Raw genomic sequence first — 18,969 nt, forward strand, 5'->3', positions numbered from 1 at the left:
CCAAAATTGATTCAACATGCTTCTATTATTCAACAAAACATAACCATTTTCCAATTAACTACAAGAAGAAATTTTAATTTCTTTTTATTTTGTTTAATCATTTATGTAAGTTTAAAAATTCAGAAAACATTTGAAAACATTATTATAAAAATTGAATGTGTATCAACTACAAGTCATTTAAGTGGTAATACTTAAAGCTTAATAATTCTTGAAGTTTTATGCAAATTATATCAGGTTTTTAATAATAACTTTTATAATCCAACCTGTTTTGATAAAAACTGACAATTGTTTATTTCATTCGAACGGATCTGAATCTTGAATTATTTTAGCTAAATTCCAGATAAATTTTTAAACATTATCTGACAGGTGCCGGTAAATCGATAACTAGATGTCATAAAATGACTATACAAATAGGCTTGTGTTAAGGATGGGCAAAGTGCGACCACAAACAGTCATTTATTATTTGTACTTTTAGGGATGAATATTGTTAGATACAAATCAAATGCTACGAAAAACCTTAGTAATAAATATTTTTTGAGTTTGATAAAGTGTAAAATCATTAAAAATGCTTTTAGCATACAGTAATGCTTATCAATAGTTTTCTGTTGAATTATAATATATTTTTAAAATTTTAATACTACAGTATTTTGTGTCTCAGTCGTCTAAGAATTTTTGAACAAGTACAACTCAAAAAAATTTGTAAATTTGTCTTGCCGACAAAAACTATTATGTAAATGGGGACAGATTTGTATTGCACACAAGCAGTCACTTTTGCACGAGTTGGTTTTACTTTTACACAAAGACATCTGAAACCTACGCTCACCAAGCCGGTAGAAGGAAACAATTACCGACCAAGGGTTTGGGGAAACAGTGATAATAAACCGTCGTCACAATTGTTTCAAGACGCTTCATAAAATGACATGAGGAACCGCTTAGAATTAGTTAAAACTCTAAATTTAAACCCGTGCTAACTGATGAAACTAGGTATGGAACTTAATGTGTACACACATGTGTATTACATATAATTATGAGACTTTGATTTTATAAAATAAACTATATATTTTTGTGATTTTTTAGGTTATCGTCAATATATCAACCAATTTAAGTTTTTTATTTTTTTTAATCAAAATTTATTAAGTTAACTAATAAATAAAATAAACTATATAACAAAATTACTAAATATTTACATTTATTTACTACGAGTAAAGACAGTAAAATAACTATGTTATCGTCACGGTCTAATACAGCATCACTCATCTAAATCACTCATCGAACTTAACACCAAGAGCGTGCATATCAGCAGTGACTCGCTCTAAATAAGTCGCATCCGGGTGACTATAATTCCCACCTAGGATAGAAGTCTTGTGATGAATGTCGTTCCAAGTTATCACGTTTCTTTTTCCAGTGCTCAAACTAGTACCAACTATGAACGTCAACTTCATCTTCCATGCTTTCTTGAACAGCTCAAGAACCCTTCTACCTGCTTCGTTGTCATGTAGGAATGCTGTTCTATTATAACCATAATAACTAGCTCCCGGGTTTCCATGCTGGGGTCCTTGTACTCCACCATAAAGCTCGTAGTCAATCCGAATAGTTCCACAGTCTTCGTAGCCTGCACAGTGCCATGTTTTAGAAGTATTTACTGTCATGTAGCCATCTGGGCATGGACCAAGCTTCTCTATAATAACAGCACGACATACAGGACACTTGTGGCTTTGCTTTGAAACGTCTATCAGACACTTTTCTTGAAAGATATGCTCGCAAACACCTGTTCCTTTTACCGGTACGTTTTCTTTTAAAGGACCTAAACAAACTGAACAGTCGTCATTATAATTTCCTTCATTTAGTGCAACTTCGACCCCATCAAATTTTTGTCCGGCTGACTTTTTGTTCTTTCTATCAAAGTTTGCGAACTTTCCTTCATATTGAAAATCTTGTAAATCACCTCCATGCATAATAGAACTCATACTTGATGCAATATGTTGCAAGTGTGCATGAGCACTGTTAGTCATGGTATTTGCTGACGTATTTTTCACAGTATTATTCGTATTTAAATCGTTTTTTTTTTAAATAAGATGTCCAGTAATGACGCTGAGGTGTTTTGAAGTTGATGAGCTTGCAAGTCATTTTGATGCATACCTCTGCTAGTTGCTGCTCCTTGACTGCACTTTATCGGCTGTTTGCTTTTGCTATCTCTGAAAAAATTTTAGTTTATAAGATATTAGTTATCTTCGTTATAAATAACTCAATTTCAAGATTTTGCACCAGCTAATAAATTAATAAATGTTAGCTGTCAAATTAGCAGATAATAATTTAAAATATTTAAAAATAGAATTTGATTAAATTTCTATTTTAGGTTTAACTTTGTATAAGTTTAGATACTTCAAAACTATAAAGTTTAGTTGTATTATTAACAGTAAATTTCATTGGGCTTTAGAAAAATAATTTATATATACAATTATTTTTTTAGATCTCTAAAGAGAATCTACTTAAGAAAAATATAGAACCTTGAATAAACAACATTTTCTTTAAATTTTTAGTAAATAATAAAATGCAAAACAATTTTTCGAACAGTTTTTAATTTAATGGTATACTTAGTACAAACTTTAATGTCTACAAAATACAATTCTATAGTTTAAAAATATATAGTTTTAAAATGCAATTATTTGTAGTAAAATCTAATTTTGTTAGATGATTTTGTTTCAAAGTAATAAAAAAGTAATCTAATAAAGATATTTAATGCAGATAAAAAGTTTGAATGCAACTTTTTTTCACAAAAATATAATTACTTGAAACTAAAAAACTTTATTTTTATTAAAACTTTTACTTTACATTTTTAAAACTACAAGTTATATGATTAGAACTTAATTTATTATGCTTCTTTACAAAACTTCATACTTTTTTTTGGTCTTGTAAAATTCAATTAATAGCTCTTGATAGTCTCTAAATTTCTCAGTTTTTCGGTATTTCAATTAGTATAAATTTAAAACTAGGTTTAACAAACAAAACAATTACTTCACACTTGTTTATTTAACAAGTCAAAACTAAAAAAACAACTAAGTATTTTTTTTACATGACAATTCAGATTTTATCTATTTAAACTCCGACACTCCATATTTCGCTATAAGGGCTGAAACTTTTTTATTAAAATGTACAAGAAGGATCTATTTATTAAAATTTAGAAAACAATTAAAACTATTAGAAAATGAACATATAAATGAGTAAACTTAAACATTTCAACATTTCTTTTAGCTCCGTTTTATATATGTCTTGAATATTTTAATTTTATATATTCTAACAGACAATTCACAGACAGGGTATAAACTCTCTTAGTGAAAAAATGGTTACCTTAAATTGTCTTATTTATTCTGAGTTTTTCAAATCCTTATTTTTTTTCTTACTTATAAATTTAAGTTTCTTTAACAAAATTGTTTATAAAAAAACAAAGCATTGGAAGTAAATCAATTTAATTTTTATTTAAAATCTAAAAATTTGTTTAAATGAAAAGTTTAAATGTTTAATTTTCTTGTTCAAATATTTTTACGAGTGTGAAGTTAGCTTGGTAACGTTTTTCAAATATTTTTAAAAAATGTTCAAAATTTAGATCCAACTATTTTCCTTATCTTAATAGCTAAATAAAAGGTTTTTTTTTTATTCTAGAGAACGGTCCTTTGTGTTTAATTTATAAAAAAAAACAATTGGATTTCGGCTTGAACTTTAGCGTAGAACCCCTTAGAAAAAATAAGTTTTTTTTTTTAATTTTTACTTATTAACAATATTAAAATATCTAAATTAAAAATAATTTTAAATAAAACTCATCCTTAAGCAAAATTATAAAATATAATTATTTAATCAATTAGAGGGAAACTAGAATACTTAAAAATTATAAATCATTAAATTATTAATGAATTAAATTATAATAAATTTTAGCTATAACTGCTAACATTTTTTTCAAAAATATATTGAATATGTTTAAAATCCTTTAAGTTAAAAAAAACAAAGATAAAACTTCTTTAAGATTTCAAATTAAAACTTTTAAAACAGCTGTCACTTAACGTGGACCTCAATGTCATAGTGCTAAATACTCTCATCATTGATATTGTTTGGAAACTTCAATTTGATTAGTTTGTCAAGTGTTACCATACTAACTAGTAAAACTTGTCCAAGTTTAAACAACTTATAGCTCTACTAGTCGAAACTCCAACTAGTTTCTAGCAAGTATCTACAATTAAATAAAGTAAAAACAAAATATTTTATATTTATATATAATTGAACTTCAATAGATAGAATTAACATAACACTAAAATTAAATGTACAGGATAAAAGTTTGAATATTTATGTCAGTTTAACTTTGCTTAGGAAACTTTCTGCAGCTGTTTCTAAACTCTATATTTTGAAATTTTTGTATTAATTAATAAACCATACTGCAACCTGAAAAATATTCACATCTTTGATCTACATTGTGAGTAGACATAAAACTAAATAAGTTAGTAGTTGTAATTTTTCAGTTATTTTTATCAGAACTTTTAAATAACTAAACATTTAAAATACTTGAAAATGCTTAACCTAAAATACTAGAACAACATTTAAATACTTCGTCAAAAAAACTTATAAAACTACTATGTTTTAAAAATTAACTTTAGTCTTTTCGAAAAGTCAGTTTTGTGTTTAATCTCTTCCCATTATATATTATCATCTGCTTATTGCTTGAGAATTTTCCTCTGCAGACTACTCATAAAAAGTATATGTTATTTGGTTAATGGTAAGCATTCGTTCGTTTCAAACTGAATGTATCAAGTATGGTACTGTCTTGGTATTTTTGACTTTAATTTAAGATTTTTAATTATAAATATTTGTTTTTGCTGTTTCTTTTATAACCCGCTATAGTAAAAATTCGTTCGACTAAAAGTTAAAATTGTTTTTCAATAAACTACTAAATGAATTTTATAAATAATGAGTACCGTGAGATCCTTAAAAATGTTTTTTTAAACAAAGTAAGTTTGTACTTAATTTAAGTTTTGCAATAAATAAAGAATTTTTAGATGTTATATGAATTAAGTAAACTCGTTGGTCAATATAGTAGCTACAACTTCATCTTAATTTCTATTGTAAACTTTCAGAACATAAAATCATTACCTTGAACAAATTGCCAAAATTTGCATAAACTATTTAAATAAATTAAATAAATTGCCATTAAAACTAATTTAATGATGTTTTTGAACTTTGCTGCTTAACTTAAATATAATAGTCGTCGTTTGAATCTGTTTTCGTTTTAACAAACAACACAAAGTTAACATTTTAAACAACTTATTTTGTACTTGTTAGTGTTAACTGTCAATTTATTTTACCTTGACCACTTAAAACCTTGATTCTGCTGCTTACTTAATAAAACTTTTATTTTTGTGAAAACCAAGTATTTTTTATAAGTAAAATTTACGCTAATTATCATATTTTCAAGTGGAGGAAATACTTTACGTTTTTATAAAAAATTGCTTTAAAGCTCTCAATGCGTTAAATGCTTGACTTTTTAAGGTACTACTTTGAAAAGAAATTCTTTCAAACTATAGTTAAATATTTAAAATTTGATGTTCGGTAAACTTTAATTATTTTATTTTATTTTTAGTTTTTTTAGTATCCTAACCTTTCTCCAAATTTTATCCTTGAAACTTTTTTAATGAAACTGTTTTAAGGTCTTTTTTTTTAATTGTTAATAAATAATAGTAAAGGTACCATTTAAAGGTTAAGTTAACTCACAAAAAAATACTTTAAGTTAAGGAAATTTTTTGACATATACAAATTTTCTTGAACCTTTACAAAGTACAACTTTAAATACACAGATTACTAAGTAAATTTCTTGAATAAACTTAATTTTACAAGTATTACAAGTATCTAAAAACGAACTAATGAAAATAGAGACATCATTAACATAATTCTACAGCTAGGCTAGTACTAATATACTTACTTCCATCGTGTTTGAGATCAATACTTAGTGTCTCCCCAACGTTTAACCAACAAGGTAGATAGGATATATTATTGAATTAGCAAAGTAAAACCTAATTAACTTAAGATTTAAATTAGATGAATAATCAAATAAATACTGTTTTTAAACTTTATTAAGCTTACAGTTAAAAAACAATCAAAAGTAAAAAAAAAATCCTAGTCATTAACTTTCATAAAGTTTATTAAAAAATATTTTTGAATACCTTGTCCAAAACCGAAAGTTTATATTCCAAGATTTCTGTATAAACTAAATCCCAATCAAGAGTTGAGAACAAGAAATAAAAATAATCAAATAGAAGTCTCACTTACATATTAAAAAACAGTAAACTAAAATGGGTTATAAATCACAAAATTTACTAGTTAAATGTAGTTTTAAAAAAACTTTAAATCTATTCATAATTTTGGAAAATTTTAAGAAAATGTAACCTACTAAACATATATATACTTAGATATTAAGAACCTCTTAAACTTTATTTTTTCCTAAAGGAAAGAGAATAAAATATTTGATAAAAGTTATCGAAAAATTTCTGAAAAGATTTTGAACAGTAGATTATTTGTAGTAGTACTATTCAAAAATAGTGTTAAATCTATATTTAACTTTAAAAAAACGCTACAATTACTTTCTACCTTGTGACTTATCATAATTTAAAAATGATCAGATAAGCAGGTACCATGCCTACAACTAATCTAGAATCTTCACCTTTACCATCCACAAGTCCGTTAACACCCACAATTTTAAGAAAATCTGGCAGACCATCCATACTTGCCACAAAAACAAAAGACAGCTTGTTGACTTCACCTTCAACTTTGCAGTGACTAATGCCTTTTAAAAGTTCTCTTTTTAAAGAGGAAGAGGCGTGACAAGAGCAGTTACTTGTTTCAAAGATATGTTCACCAATGCACTCTTCTTTGCATTTTTTGTCAAATGAATCCCAATCTGTAGGATAACCAGATGTTAGAATGCTCATGACCTTGTCAGCTGGGACTCCGTGAAGACATAAAGAACTCTTCTGGAACCCAATTTTATTGTCGGTGGGATTGATTTTGAACATGTGAAGAATTTTTGAGGTCTCTTCGCAATTTTCTTTAAGTATTGAACGCAATACAAACTGGTAATCACTGTCTGAAGTTTTCAAAGATTTTGTTTTAAACTTTATAGAATCATCTGAGCTAGTTTCAAAGAGGGTACTCATTTCAAAAGATAATTGTTTCGTAAACGAAACAATATTTGAATCAAATTGAGACTTTTTGATCTCAATTAGTGCGTTTTGGTTTGTTTCGATTTCTATTTTTATTGCATTAAGAAATGTCTCACAAGAATAAGTATTCATTTTTGTTGATTTAGTTTCTTGTGATGGGACTCCAACCAGACTTGGAGTTTGAACTGTATACGGAGTTTCTTCGTAAAACTTCTTTACATCTAACTTTTCGTACAATACTTTTTTAACAAACGCACTAACACTCCGTTGTACTTCAATTTCAATCAAATACGCGGGAGTGACTATGTCATGATGAGCGACAGCTATTTTCCTTTCTTTTTTATATACTTGAAATGTACCTTCAGGAATTCGACTTTTTTCGCTGTTAAAAGTGTCTTCGGGAGAGTTTACGAAACTGGTTAAACTTCCGGGATACCGATTTAAATCACCGTAAACTTTAAAAAAATGGTCTTCTGAGTAATCTTGACAGACAGCCTCTAAATCTAAAGACACGGATCGGTTAGTCATCTTAACGCCGTTTACATAACTATTATTTAGAGGCAATGCAAATTTAAACTTTTTATTTTGTGGCTCTCCATCACATCTCCTCTTTTTCTGAGAAGTTACATTTGTCACTTTGTTAACAAAAATATACTTCAGAATTTTTTTGGCTCCCTCATCACTGACAAAACGTTCTATTGCGTGATTGAATGCTGTTTTGAATGAGTTGGTCAAATAAACGCCGGGGCCGAATCTTCCGCTATGTGAGGGTCTGAACCCATCTTTCAGAATTCCCTCGACACTCGGCGTACCGTGAAGAAGCAGAAAACTCGGAAGGTCTTTGGAGCTTTCACCCGTCTTCACTCGGTATATTTTAAAAGTTGTGTTTTTTTCATCGATATTAACCCATTCTTTGTCATAAGCGTTCATTTTGTTTAAATCAAGAGAATCTCTTAAAAGTTTGGCGTCGGGATCATCGTCGCTCATTAGCTCCAGTTTGTGTTTAAAGGAGAGAGAAGGGTTTTTGAAATTTGAAGTGTCGCAATCAAACAGCTCCTTCGCTTCTTTTAACAGAAGTGCTTTAGATTTTTCATTTTTTTCAATTTCCTTACACACTTTGGTTTTTTCTTCATTACAAAGAGCGCTGAGTTCGCTTTGAGGACCAGAAAAACCTTTTATGAACTGGTCCAGGATACTTTCATCAAAATACATGTTTTTTTTTTACTAAAAGCCTGTGAAAACTGTATTAAAAAATAAAACATTTAAATTAACCATATTAATGTAGTTCTAGATATTTTAATAAATAGTTGATAATTATTGACAGTAATGAAGAAAAAAACAATTAATCAAACATTTATAAACAAGTATCTTTGTTACTAATTTAATTTTCAAAATTTTCATACTTAGTTCACAAAAAACAATAAGCTTTGAACTTTTTATTAAGTAACTTTTATTCTTTATTATATTAAACACTTTAGAAAATATATTTCGTTCCTTTTAAAAGCTTTTTTATAAAGATACAAGGAGCTTAGACACATATACATAAATGAATATACAAAATAAAAAGGTTTATTTCAATATGTAAAACTTTAAGGACTCAATTTTTGTGCTTATGCACTCATCAGCTTCAAAACAAGTTAAAAATAAAGTAAAAAACAAAACACACAAATGAAAGTTAAAAATTTAGCATAAATAGATTATGACTTAATTTTGAAACTATCAAAAATCATGCAAAACGGCTTGTTCAAAAAGTAATTTACCAATCGACAATAAACTGGCAAAAATTCATAAAACTTCAAAGAGTAACTATGTATTAGGACAGATAGTTGAAAGAGATAAACATAAAATTAAAATAAAATGTTAAATAAAAATTGAAATTTAAATTATTATACGATAAAATTAGAACTTGTTAAATTTTAAGAGCAATTTTTTTATATGTCTACAAGACGATACAAACTCGCTTCTTTTATTTAGGCACTTCTTGTCTTTCAGTGCATATACAACGGCTGTTGCTTCTTTGAGATATAGCCTACATATTGGGCTATTGTCGTCAGCTATAGGCTGTGCTCTTTTTATAACTTCGCTACTTTTTGATAACTTTTTTATAATTAATATATAGTTACTCACTGAAGTTTTATGAATTTTTGCCTGTTTATTTTCGATTAGTAAATTAATTTTTTACTAGTCGTTTTGCATGATTTTTGATAGTTTCAAAATTACGTCATAATCTATTTATGCTAAGTCTTTCAACTTTCATTTGTATGTTTTGTTTTTTTTTATTTTTAACTTGTTTTGAAGCTGATGAGTGCATAAGCACGAAACTTGAGTCCTTTAAGTTTTACATCTTGAAATAAAATTTTTTATTAATAAAGCCCTTAAGGTGGGCTTAGTGTGGAAGATTTGATTTATCAAGTTAAATAACTTAATTCTTAATTAATAAATATATATATAAAACTAAAATACACAAAATAAACTTTTGCTTGGAACAGCTGTCTCTGCGTTCAATACGCGTCTTCAGCCTAGTATTTTATTTAATGAAAAGCAAAGTTGTAAAAACAGCCATAAAAATATATTTATTTATTATAAGGTTTAATCTAACTTGTCGAACGCTTACGACCAAAACTTTAGAAAAGTGGCAAAATTTAAAACTAACATTCGGTATCTTTTTATACATATAAATTTGTAAAAGTAAATGAAACCTAACAAATAGTATCTAAATAAGACGTTCAGATACCAAACGTTTATAATTATAACTACAGCTTCACTGTTGTAAAGCAGATCTTCAGGTACGTTTAGAGACTTTAAAAGTCTACTATGTATTAATAAATTTGTATCAAAATTTTAACTAAACAAATTCTCTATAAATTTTGTAGTTGTTGTTAAATTTGTATCAAATTAACTGTAAAGAAACAGGCCTATCATAAAAAAAAACTTTTAGGTACTTAAAATTTTAAAACTAAAGATTTTAACAGTTTTTGAACTTAAATTTTTATTTAGTGTTTTTTGTATAAACTTGATATTAAAACAAAGTATAATCTGATAGACTTTAGTAGTATATTTACCCTTTAAAAACATTTAACTTAAATTGATATCATAACAATTTAAAACTACTACTTTTAATTTTTCATAGTTAAATTCCTGAAGCTAATTTAAACACAAAAATTTTCAGTTTTAAGATTTCTAGATCAGTGTTTCATTAAAGAGTGACATTAAACTGCCCTGAGTCATTCTGAGTTTCTTATTTCAAATCACAAAAAAAAAATTTGCTTCTGGTGCAAACTACTTTTTACCCCATGTTTATTTTCCTTCTTAATTATTATAATGATAGTTGTATGTGAATGCTTCGGCATTTAACAATTACTAAAATTATGAGAAATACAGCTTTTGAAGATTTAATAATAAAAATAAAATTAATTGAGAATAGAAAATAAAATTTATTGTCAATTCTATTTAATCATATTAGTTAACTTTATTTGTAATAGAAAAAAGAGTAGATATTTTTTTGAAATTTTTATAGAATAATTTTAATTTTACCACATTATGTACTCACTTGAATGTAAATTTATACTCTTCAATTTTAAGTAAACAGTTTAATATAAACTCAAATCATGACAAATATTATTTTAGATATGAAGCAGAAGCTATAATGTTCAAAAACAAAAAATTAAGAACAAGGCTAAACATTTTTTAAATAAGCATTTAAAAATTAATAAAAATAATGTTTTTAAACAAAATTCGTTGTATAAAGAATAAAATATTGAAACTGGATCAATTTAACCTAATTCTAGATCTAATAAATATTTGTCTTTGATTTTTTTTAAATCTTACAACTATCCTGAATGTTTTTTACAAAATTTAGTTTATTCTGAGATTTTATAAGAAATAAAAACTGTAATTCAAAAAAAAATCAAAATATTAAAAGTTACCCTGGGATCATTCTAAGATATAATTATTTTGCTTCCTTACTTAATATAGCCCCCAAACAATCATTAAATTGTAATGATAAAAATTTAATATTTAAGAAAATACAAAAAAAATCATTAAAAGTCATGAAAATTTGCTTGAAATTTGTATTGAAAAAAACTTGCTCTTTGTTAGAAGTAGTCAGCTTGAGCTTTGATAAAATACAAAAAAAGCTTGAGAAATTTTACTAGCTAGGAACCTAGTTTTAAGATTTAACTTATATTAAGAATTTTTTCTTAGTTATAAATTAGCATTATTAGTGTACATAACTGTTTAATGATTTTCATAAACTAATGTAAATTATACAATTGGTTGTTAATTGGGTTTTGAAACTAAATTGTAACTTTTGACGTATCACTTGAAAAATATTACTACTTAAACATGAAAATCTTCATAAAAGAGATATCAGGAATACATATTTAAATAATGATAGTTTTAGTTAAACGAACATGTCTTAAATAAAAAAAGTTAAAGATAAAGATAAAAAAGGGTGGACCATTTAAAATAGTCATTATTACATATATTAAAACTAGTTAATTTTTTTTAGCTTTAGTGACCGTTAGAAAGTTTAAGGTTTTTAAAATTTACAATTGGCCTTTCTTGCACATATAAACAAAAAATTAGAAATTGAAAAAAAATCAACGACCCTTAAGAACACAGCAAAGTAATTTTATTAAAAAGAAAAACTATTTTTTTGGCTGAAACACATATAGTAAAATTTCGAGAAAAAAAAACATTTTTTCTGATTTGTCCTACTTATAAATTCACACCCCAATCCAATGATTTTCTTTTAATGTTAAGGCAAATTAGAATTTTCCAGAATAAAAAATAATGATTTAAGTCAGCTTTAAAAATAAACAAACTATTTGGATATAAAGTTTAGACATTTTTTTAATTGCAAAAGATGCTGATTGTGCTTAGTTAATGCTCGTTAAACAGTTAAGTAAAATATATTTACATTTAAACTAAATTAAACAAAAAGCATGTTTAAAACTTATCAAAATTTTCCCGATTTTAAACTACTAACTCAGAACAACCCTTCCATTTTACTAAATACTCCGTAGTTGTATAATGACCACGATTACACTTAATATCTACCAGTCGGTCGTCTTTAATTGATTCTGGCACTTTCATTTTAGTTAATAACAATTCTGAAAATAAATCATAAGTTAGTGTTTATAAACCATATATACTGAAATAAACAGGAGTCGGGATCAAATTATAGTTAAAATTCCAATTTTAATAGAAAGAGTAGTAAATTGGTGGCTCTGTGTAAAACTTCTTTGGTTTGCCATAACTAAATAAAAATTAAATAACTAATATAAAAACAATGAAATCAATTGTTCACCGAAAATACTAATGTGTTTTTATCACTGTTTAAGTCTTTTTGATTTAGAACACTAACACTTCAAATTATAGCTGAAATGAATTGGTGTTAGTGATATTATTTAATATAGAAAGCGGTGTATAAAAAAGAGGGTCAATTATTTATCATGAAGAATGATGAATACTAAATTGAATTTGAGTAACCCTGATTTAAACCTAGGTAATTATATTTTCTAAAATAAAGCTTCTTAAACTAATGAATTTATTTTACCATATAACATTTTCTTTAAGTCTATATTCAAGTAGCCAATATACTAAATCCTGTTTTTTTTTAATTTTATCACGAAATTACTTCTGTTAAATATACTTTTTTATATTAAATTGTCACTCAATGAAAAAATGTACTAGTCTCAGCTTATTGAAGTTTTTTTTATTACTCTGCAAAACTTTTTTAGGCATATATGAACTTAATTTGTATTTAAAATCAATCAAAATATATCTTTTTAAGTGTACGTTTGCACTATTTTAAAATAGTAGTATAAATATGTCTTTATAAATTATTGAAAATCTTTTAAAATGAACTCAAATGAAAGTTATTAAATTTATTAGCAGTATATAACAATAAGGTGAAAAACTGTATTGAATTATTTAAACTAACACTACAATACTAGTATGGCGTGTCTAGGATTTTACAAGTGCCATCACATAGATTTTTTCTTTATTAATAAGGTTTTTTATAATATTACTTTTAAAACTTAAAAAATATAATGTAAAATGATATTATCATGTTAAAGTCTTTGTAAAATATGATTAAGTAAAATTGTGTTCTCATATAATTTGTAAAACAAAATTTTAGAGAAACCCTCCATGGTATTTTTTTTTATATTTTTTAAAGAAGATTTAGCCAGGATTTTCTTTAAATTTTTGCAACTGATACAAACATTATGATAAGAAATTTAATATGTAAAATCTACTTATTTAATTAAGAAACCATAACTAAAAAATTTTCCTAACTTAATGTTAGCTATAAAAAATTAGATTACTACTATAGTGTCCTCTAACATTTTTTTTTATATTGGAAGTTTGTTTTTGATATTAGATTTCGGTTAAATTTTATAGAATGTTTTGATAATTTGGAAGTCTATTTAAATATCACTGAAAAAAACTATCAGTAAAATACTCGAGGATTTGCTAAACTACTACATAATTTTAGGTTGTTATATAAATAAAGTTTATCATTGATAAAAATAATGAAGGAACTATCAAAACTCAAACAATTTAAAATAAAACTTTTGTAGTATAACCAAATTATAAAAAAAAACAAAAATTTCTTAATGTAAAATAAGACACTAAATACAGGAAAATCTTGGAACCTGGAATTACCTGAAATTAGAGATTTTTAGCTAAAATATACATGAATTTATATAAAAACTACTATAAATCATAAAAAAAGTTTTAATACAAAAAAAAATAATATTAATTTTTTTTTAACTTAAATAAGAAACTGAAGTCTACTAAATACAAAAAAAATGTACATTTTGGATTTTTTATTTAGAAACCCTTTAAAGTGGCATTACAATATCTTTATAATTTTTTGTTTAATTAATAACAGTTTTTTACCTTAATTTTACTTATATACTAAAAATAGACATCTAAACATGTATTATCAAAAGCCAGAAAGAAATTCATATAACTTTGAAAATATTTTCACAAAACCATAGGAAACCCTGTAAATAAAATGTTAAAATACCATAAGATTATTGTTGTGATTAATTAGATGGAAATAAATGCTTGATATTTTCTGAAATTTAAGAATTTAAACTTGAAAAAATAAATATTGATTTTAATATCATTGAAAAAAACTGTCAGTAAAATACTTAAGGATTTTTTCTAATACTACGAAATTTTAAGTTGTTATATAAATAAAGTTTATAAAAATTTTCTAAACATAAATTTATTACCTACAAACAACTAAAGTCTAGTTTAAGGTTGCCATTGGTTTTTAAGAAATATTTTCAGGTTTTTGAAAGTAAACTTATTTAAGTTATTCTTGGTTCAAAGTTAAGTTTAAGGATAAAAACATTAAAAAGATACTGTAAAACTACTTTAATTGATTTTCAAAAAATTATGATGTTGTAATCTTTAATAGAATGTTGGTTACTTAACTTAATGATTAAAAAGGTTATAGAATATTCACCAACCACACTGTAAACCAGAAGAAATAAATAGTATTATTGATCTAACTAAGATTGATACTAAAAACTACTTAGCACTACGGATATTCTATTTGTAAAACCTAAAGGCAAGACATTAAATAAACTATGATATTGTATATGTAAAAGAACAATTGCCAATACTAACAAATGTAAACAACCAAGAAAACAGTAAAAACAGTATGCTGTAGAAATTACCTTATATACTATACAAATCTTTAAATAAAATTTAAACCTGAAGAATTATATTTTGGATTTTTTAAATAACATTGAAGTTTAACTTCTTGAACTTAAAATTATAAAAACACTTATGAGAAAAAAACATTCTTAAAAAAAAATGTTTGCATAAAACAATCAACCAATATTTATGTCTATACTAGAATAACATGTTTATTGCAGCAAGTCAGTCATGGTTAGTATGATCTACTTTCCAACTGATGAGTATTTCTATATCACTTCAAATAACTATAAAAAGTTTCATCAGACTCTTAAACGGTTGGATGAACAAGAGTTTTCTCGAAACTTTTCGTTTAATTAAAACAGTCATCAAATGTAAATTGATATTCTGTTACATCTGTAGTACCAATAAATTAAGTGTATCAACATCCATAACTTACTAATACAAAAATTTTTGAATCATATGATAGAATTTTTGTGTTAATTCAAAATTTACAAATAAAATGTAAAAATGTTTTTAATTTTTATAGTGATTTTGTTAAAAACTCCAGGTATTTCAGATTTTTATCTCAAATTTTCTTTAATTCAGGTTTTTTTAGCCTTAGTTGTCAAACTCCAGGTTTTTAGGTGTTGTAGTAACCCTTTAATTAGACTTTATTAGGTAACTCTTAATATTTTTGAAAAAAAAATTACTTGAATGTTTAAGAAGAATCTAAAATAATCACTTGTACTAGTGTAAGGATTTTAAGCAGTGAAGTAAGGTCTATAAATTATGTATTCTGTATAAAAGTTACAATTAAATCTAAATGTTAAATCTCTTACAGATGACAATTGATATCTAATAGTGAAAAGAAAATGGTGAAACTTTATTAACTTGAAAAATTTGTAAGTAAAACATTTATTGTTTTTCTTAAATAAAAAAATCACAACTTTTCTATAAAAGTATATGTCTGGCTAATAATTTTTATTGAATAGTCTAAAACAGTGGTCATCAAGGTGTACACTGGTGAACAGTAGAGTACACGAAATTTATTGTTGGGTGCACGAAACTTTAGGGTACGTAAAACTTTTCTTAGGGTGCTTGAATTTTCTGGTTGAACTGAAAAAAAAGAATCGGCTTTTTATTAGTTTATTTATTTTTAAAGATGAAATTTTATATTAAAGTTAATTACAGCCAAGAAAAATTTTTTTTATTTTCTTTTTATGATCATTTTGTTGAACAAACCACTTTTAAACCCTTAGTGAAAATAAACCAACAGTAGAAGATCCATTCTCCTGGAAAAACCTTCCAAATAAGTGAACTACAAACACTCACACATAGGAAAAGGTTAGTATACAATTTAATTAATGTTATAAAATCTTCTAGTTTAAGCTTTTACTGAAATTAAAATTACTTTGTATTATAATGATGTATTGTATTATACAGTTATTAGTAATTATTTCTGTATATTTACTTATAATAATTTATTTTTATTTTATGTATATACCAGGGACGTAGCTAGCTCAAAAAAGTTACGAATCTGTAAAAATTAAAACATCTGAACTAACTCGTGATAACGTCCTAGCGGGAACACAGCAATCTAAACTACCTCTACAGTTATTTAATTTAATCTGAGAAATTGCAGTTATGTTAATACATCAAAAATGGAATGTTGAAGTACGAAAGATAATTGTATACAAGGCAATTTAATTTGCTCCACACCCCTACACTCTTTATGTCTTGCCACTTGTGTAAACCAAGAAAACATTCATTAAACGGTAGGACTTTTTATAGGTGTTTTTAAATATTGGGTATTTTCAATTGCAGCAAATTTGCAAAAAAAAAAGTACCAAATAATTTGATGACGTCATTAACTTTACTTTAGGTAGTTTTGAAGCTTAAACTTGTAAAAAAACAAAATTGCTTTCTAAGCCTATGACAAATTCACTTTTTTAATTTTCTAAAATATGAAAATAATCATATCTGAAATAAAACAATAGAATAATACTAAACATTTCCCTACGTTAACAAAATTATAGAAATATTTTTTGTTAACTTGAAGTTACAATTTTAAATTTAAACACAAATTAAAAATAAAATGATTTTTAAAATTTTTCTTTTGTAGTTTGTTGATGAATTTAATTCATAAAACATTTTAAACTAATTATGCATGAGTTATGTACTTCAATAAAAGCTACCTTTTTATAGTTTGAAATAAAGTTAACAGGGTGGCCATCAAACCTAAATGCTTATAGGAATCTTGGAATGTTATATAAAATCCTAGAATGACTTGAAATTCTGATCACTTATTTTGTCTAGAAAAGTAAATAAGACTTCAATTTAAAAAATATATTAAATTTTGAAAAATTGAAAGAAGTTTGAAAAGAACTTTAGGAGCCACCTTGGGTACAGGGAGGGTGTAGATCACTTTTATTATAAGTTGATGCCACTTTATGAAATTTAATCTAAACTACAAGTATCTTTATAAAGATTTTTTGTACCAAAACAAATATTTGATATCTAACATTAAAATAGGAGAGTACAGTAGATTTTAATTGTCTTCTTCTACTATATTTTAAATAATGAAAGGAATACTTCCTTAAAATTTGAGCAGGGTTGCCAAAAAACCTGGAATCCAGGAACTTGATAGTTTAAACAAAAACTGGAAAAACCTTGAACTTTTAAAATTAAAAAATTTTAAAAAATATAGTGTTTAAAAAAAAATTATAAAATCTAGAAACTTTAAACTACTTCTACATGTAAAATAATGAATTTTTTATAAAGTATGATAACTTTAAGTCATCAATAATCTATAAAAGAAAAATTTTCAAAGTCAATAGCTTAACTTGTGGTTGAATTTAGAATTGTAACTCACACAAAAAATATCAAGGTTGAAAATTATATTTCCTTAATTTCGTTAACATAGTGAAATGTTTAGTATTGTTTTATTTCAAATATAATTATTTTTATATTTAGAAAAATAAACAAAGTGAATTTATCATATGCCTAGACAGCAAATTATTTTTTTACATAGTTTAACCTTAATAACTACCTTAAGTAAAGTTAATGACATCATCAAAATATTGGGTAATATTTTTTTGCAAAATTAAGGCAATTAAAAGTACGCAATACTTAAAACTACCCATAAAAAGTTAAAAAGTCCTACCCTTCATTAAAAATAAGTATAAAAAATCACCATTTAGCTCAAAAACACTTATACTGTTTTGAAAATCAAACATTTAACGTAGTCAATAGTAACAACAAGTTATGCAAATTTTTGTAACATAATTTATATGATTTTGACTTTTGAAGCTACAGCTTCCTTTAGTATCAATTTTGCATTGCAGCTCAGCTCTTTGACAAAATAAAGCTTAAATGCCCTAAATGTTACAACTTGGGTGTATTTAATTCGTTCAATTTTTTTACGACACTAAAACTGCTAAAGAGTATATATATGTCAAAATTATGTCTCAGGAGTGCAAAATTAAGCATAAATGAATACTAAAAGCTAAGACAGCAGAGTCTTTTCAAGCTGAGATAAAAGCAAGTTTTTTCGCACATAAGTATACGTTTTTGTAGATTTGCAGAAACCTACCAAGCTACGTCCCTGGTATATACTATTTTTACATACAGATTCATTATAAAATTTCCGATATTTTATATTAGAATAATACAATAATTATACTTCTGATAAGTTTAAAACTAAGAAGTTATAATCCTACCAGAGTTTCCTTATACTCAAAATATCTCAGTCTATTCTTAAATTTATTAGGGTTGCCACTTCTTCAGATAACCTTGGTTAAAAAAAAAACCTGAAATCCTGAAAAAGTATGGAATTTGACTATTTAAGCTAAAAATCCTTAAAAATCCCGGAATTTAGGAAATTTTGAAAAAATCTTGAGCTTTAAACAAAAATCAATAAAATTTGCATAACATAAAATTTTATATATTGTAGTACTAGAACATCAATTTGACACAAAATTCTAACTTAAAAACATTTTCTTATACACATCACAAAAATTTATGTTATAAAAAAACACATGTGTAGTAGCTTTACAGTATTTTTTAAAATGTTTATAAACTATTTAAGACAGTTTTTACGTTTAACATA

General features: G+C 25.4%; 1 protein-coding gene across 1 annotated transcript; it reads right to left on the bottom strand.

Moving 5' to 3' along the window:
• Positions 1-1,262: 1,262 nt before the first annotated feature.
• On the bottom strand, positions 1,263-2,012 carry LOC145836239 (E3 ubiquitin-protein ligase DTX3-like). Its single transcript, XM_082944059.1, has one exon. The coding sequence runs from the start codon at positions 2,010-2,012 to the stop codon at positions 1,263-1,265; it is 750 nt and encodes a 249-aa protein (XP_082800185.1).
• Between the last annotated feature and the right edge of the window lie 16,957 nt (positions 2,013-18,969).

This window comes from Thalia democratica, chromosome 5 (genome assembly GCF_965202585.1).
Source record: "Thalia democratica chromosome 5, ktThaDemo2.hap1.1, whole genome shotgun sequence".
Lineage (NCBI taxonomy): Eukaryota > Metazoa > Chordata > Thaliacea > Salpida > Salpidae > Thalia > Thalia democratica.

What these genes read in the sequence shown, in the direction of transcription:
- LOC145836239 (XM_082944059.1), bottom strand. Translation starts at nt 2,012, where the DNA reads ATGACTAACAGTGCTCATGCACACTTGCAACATATTGCATCAAGTATG.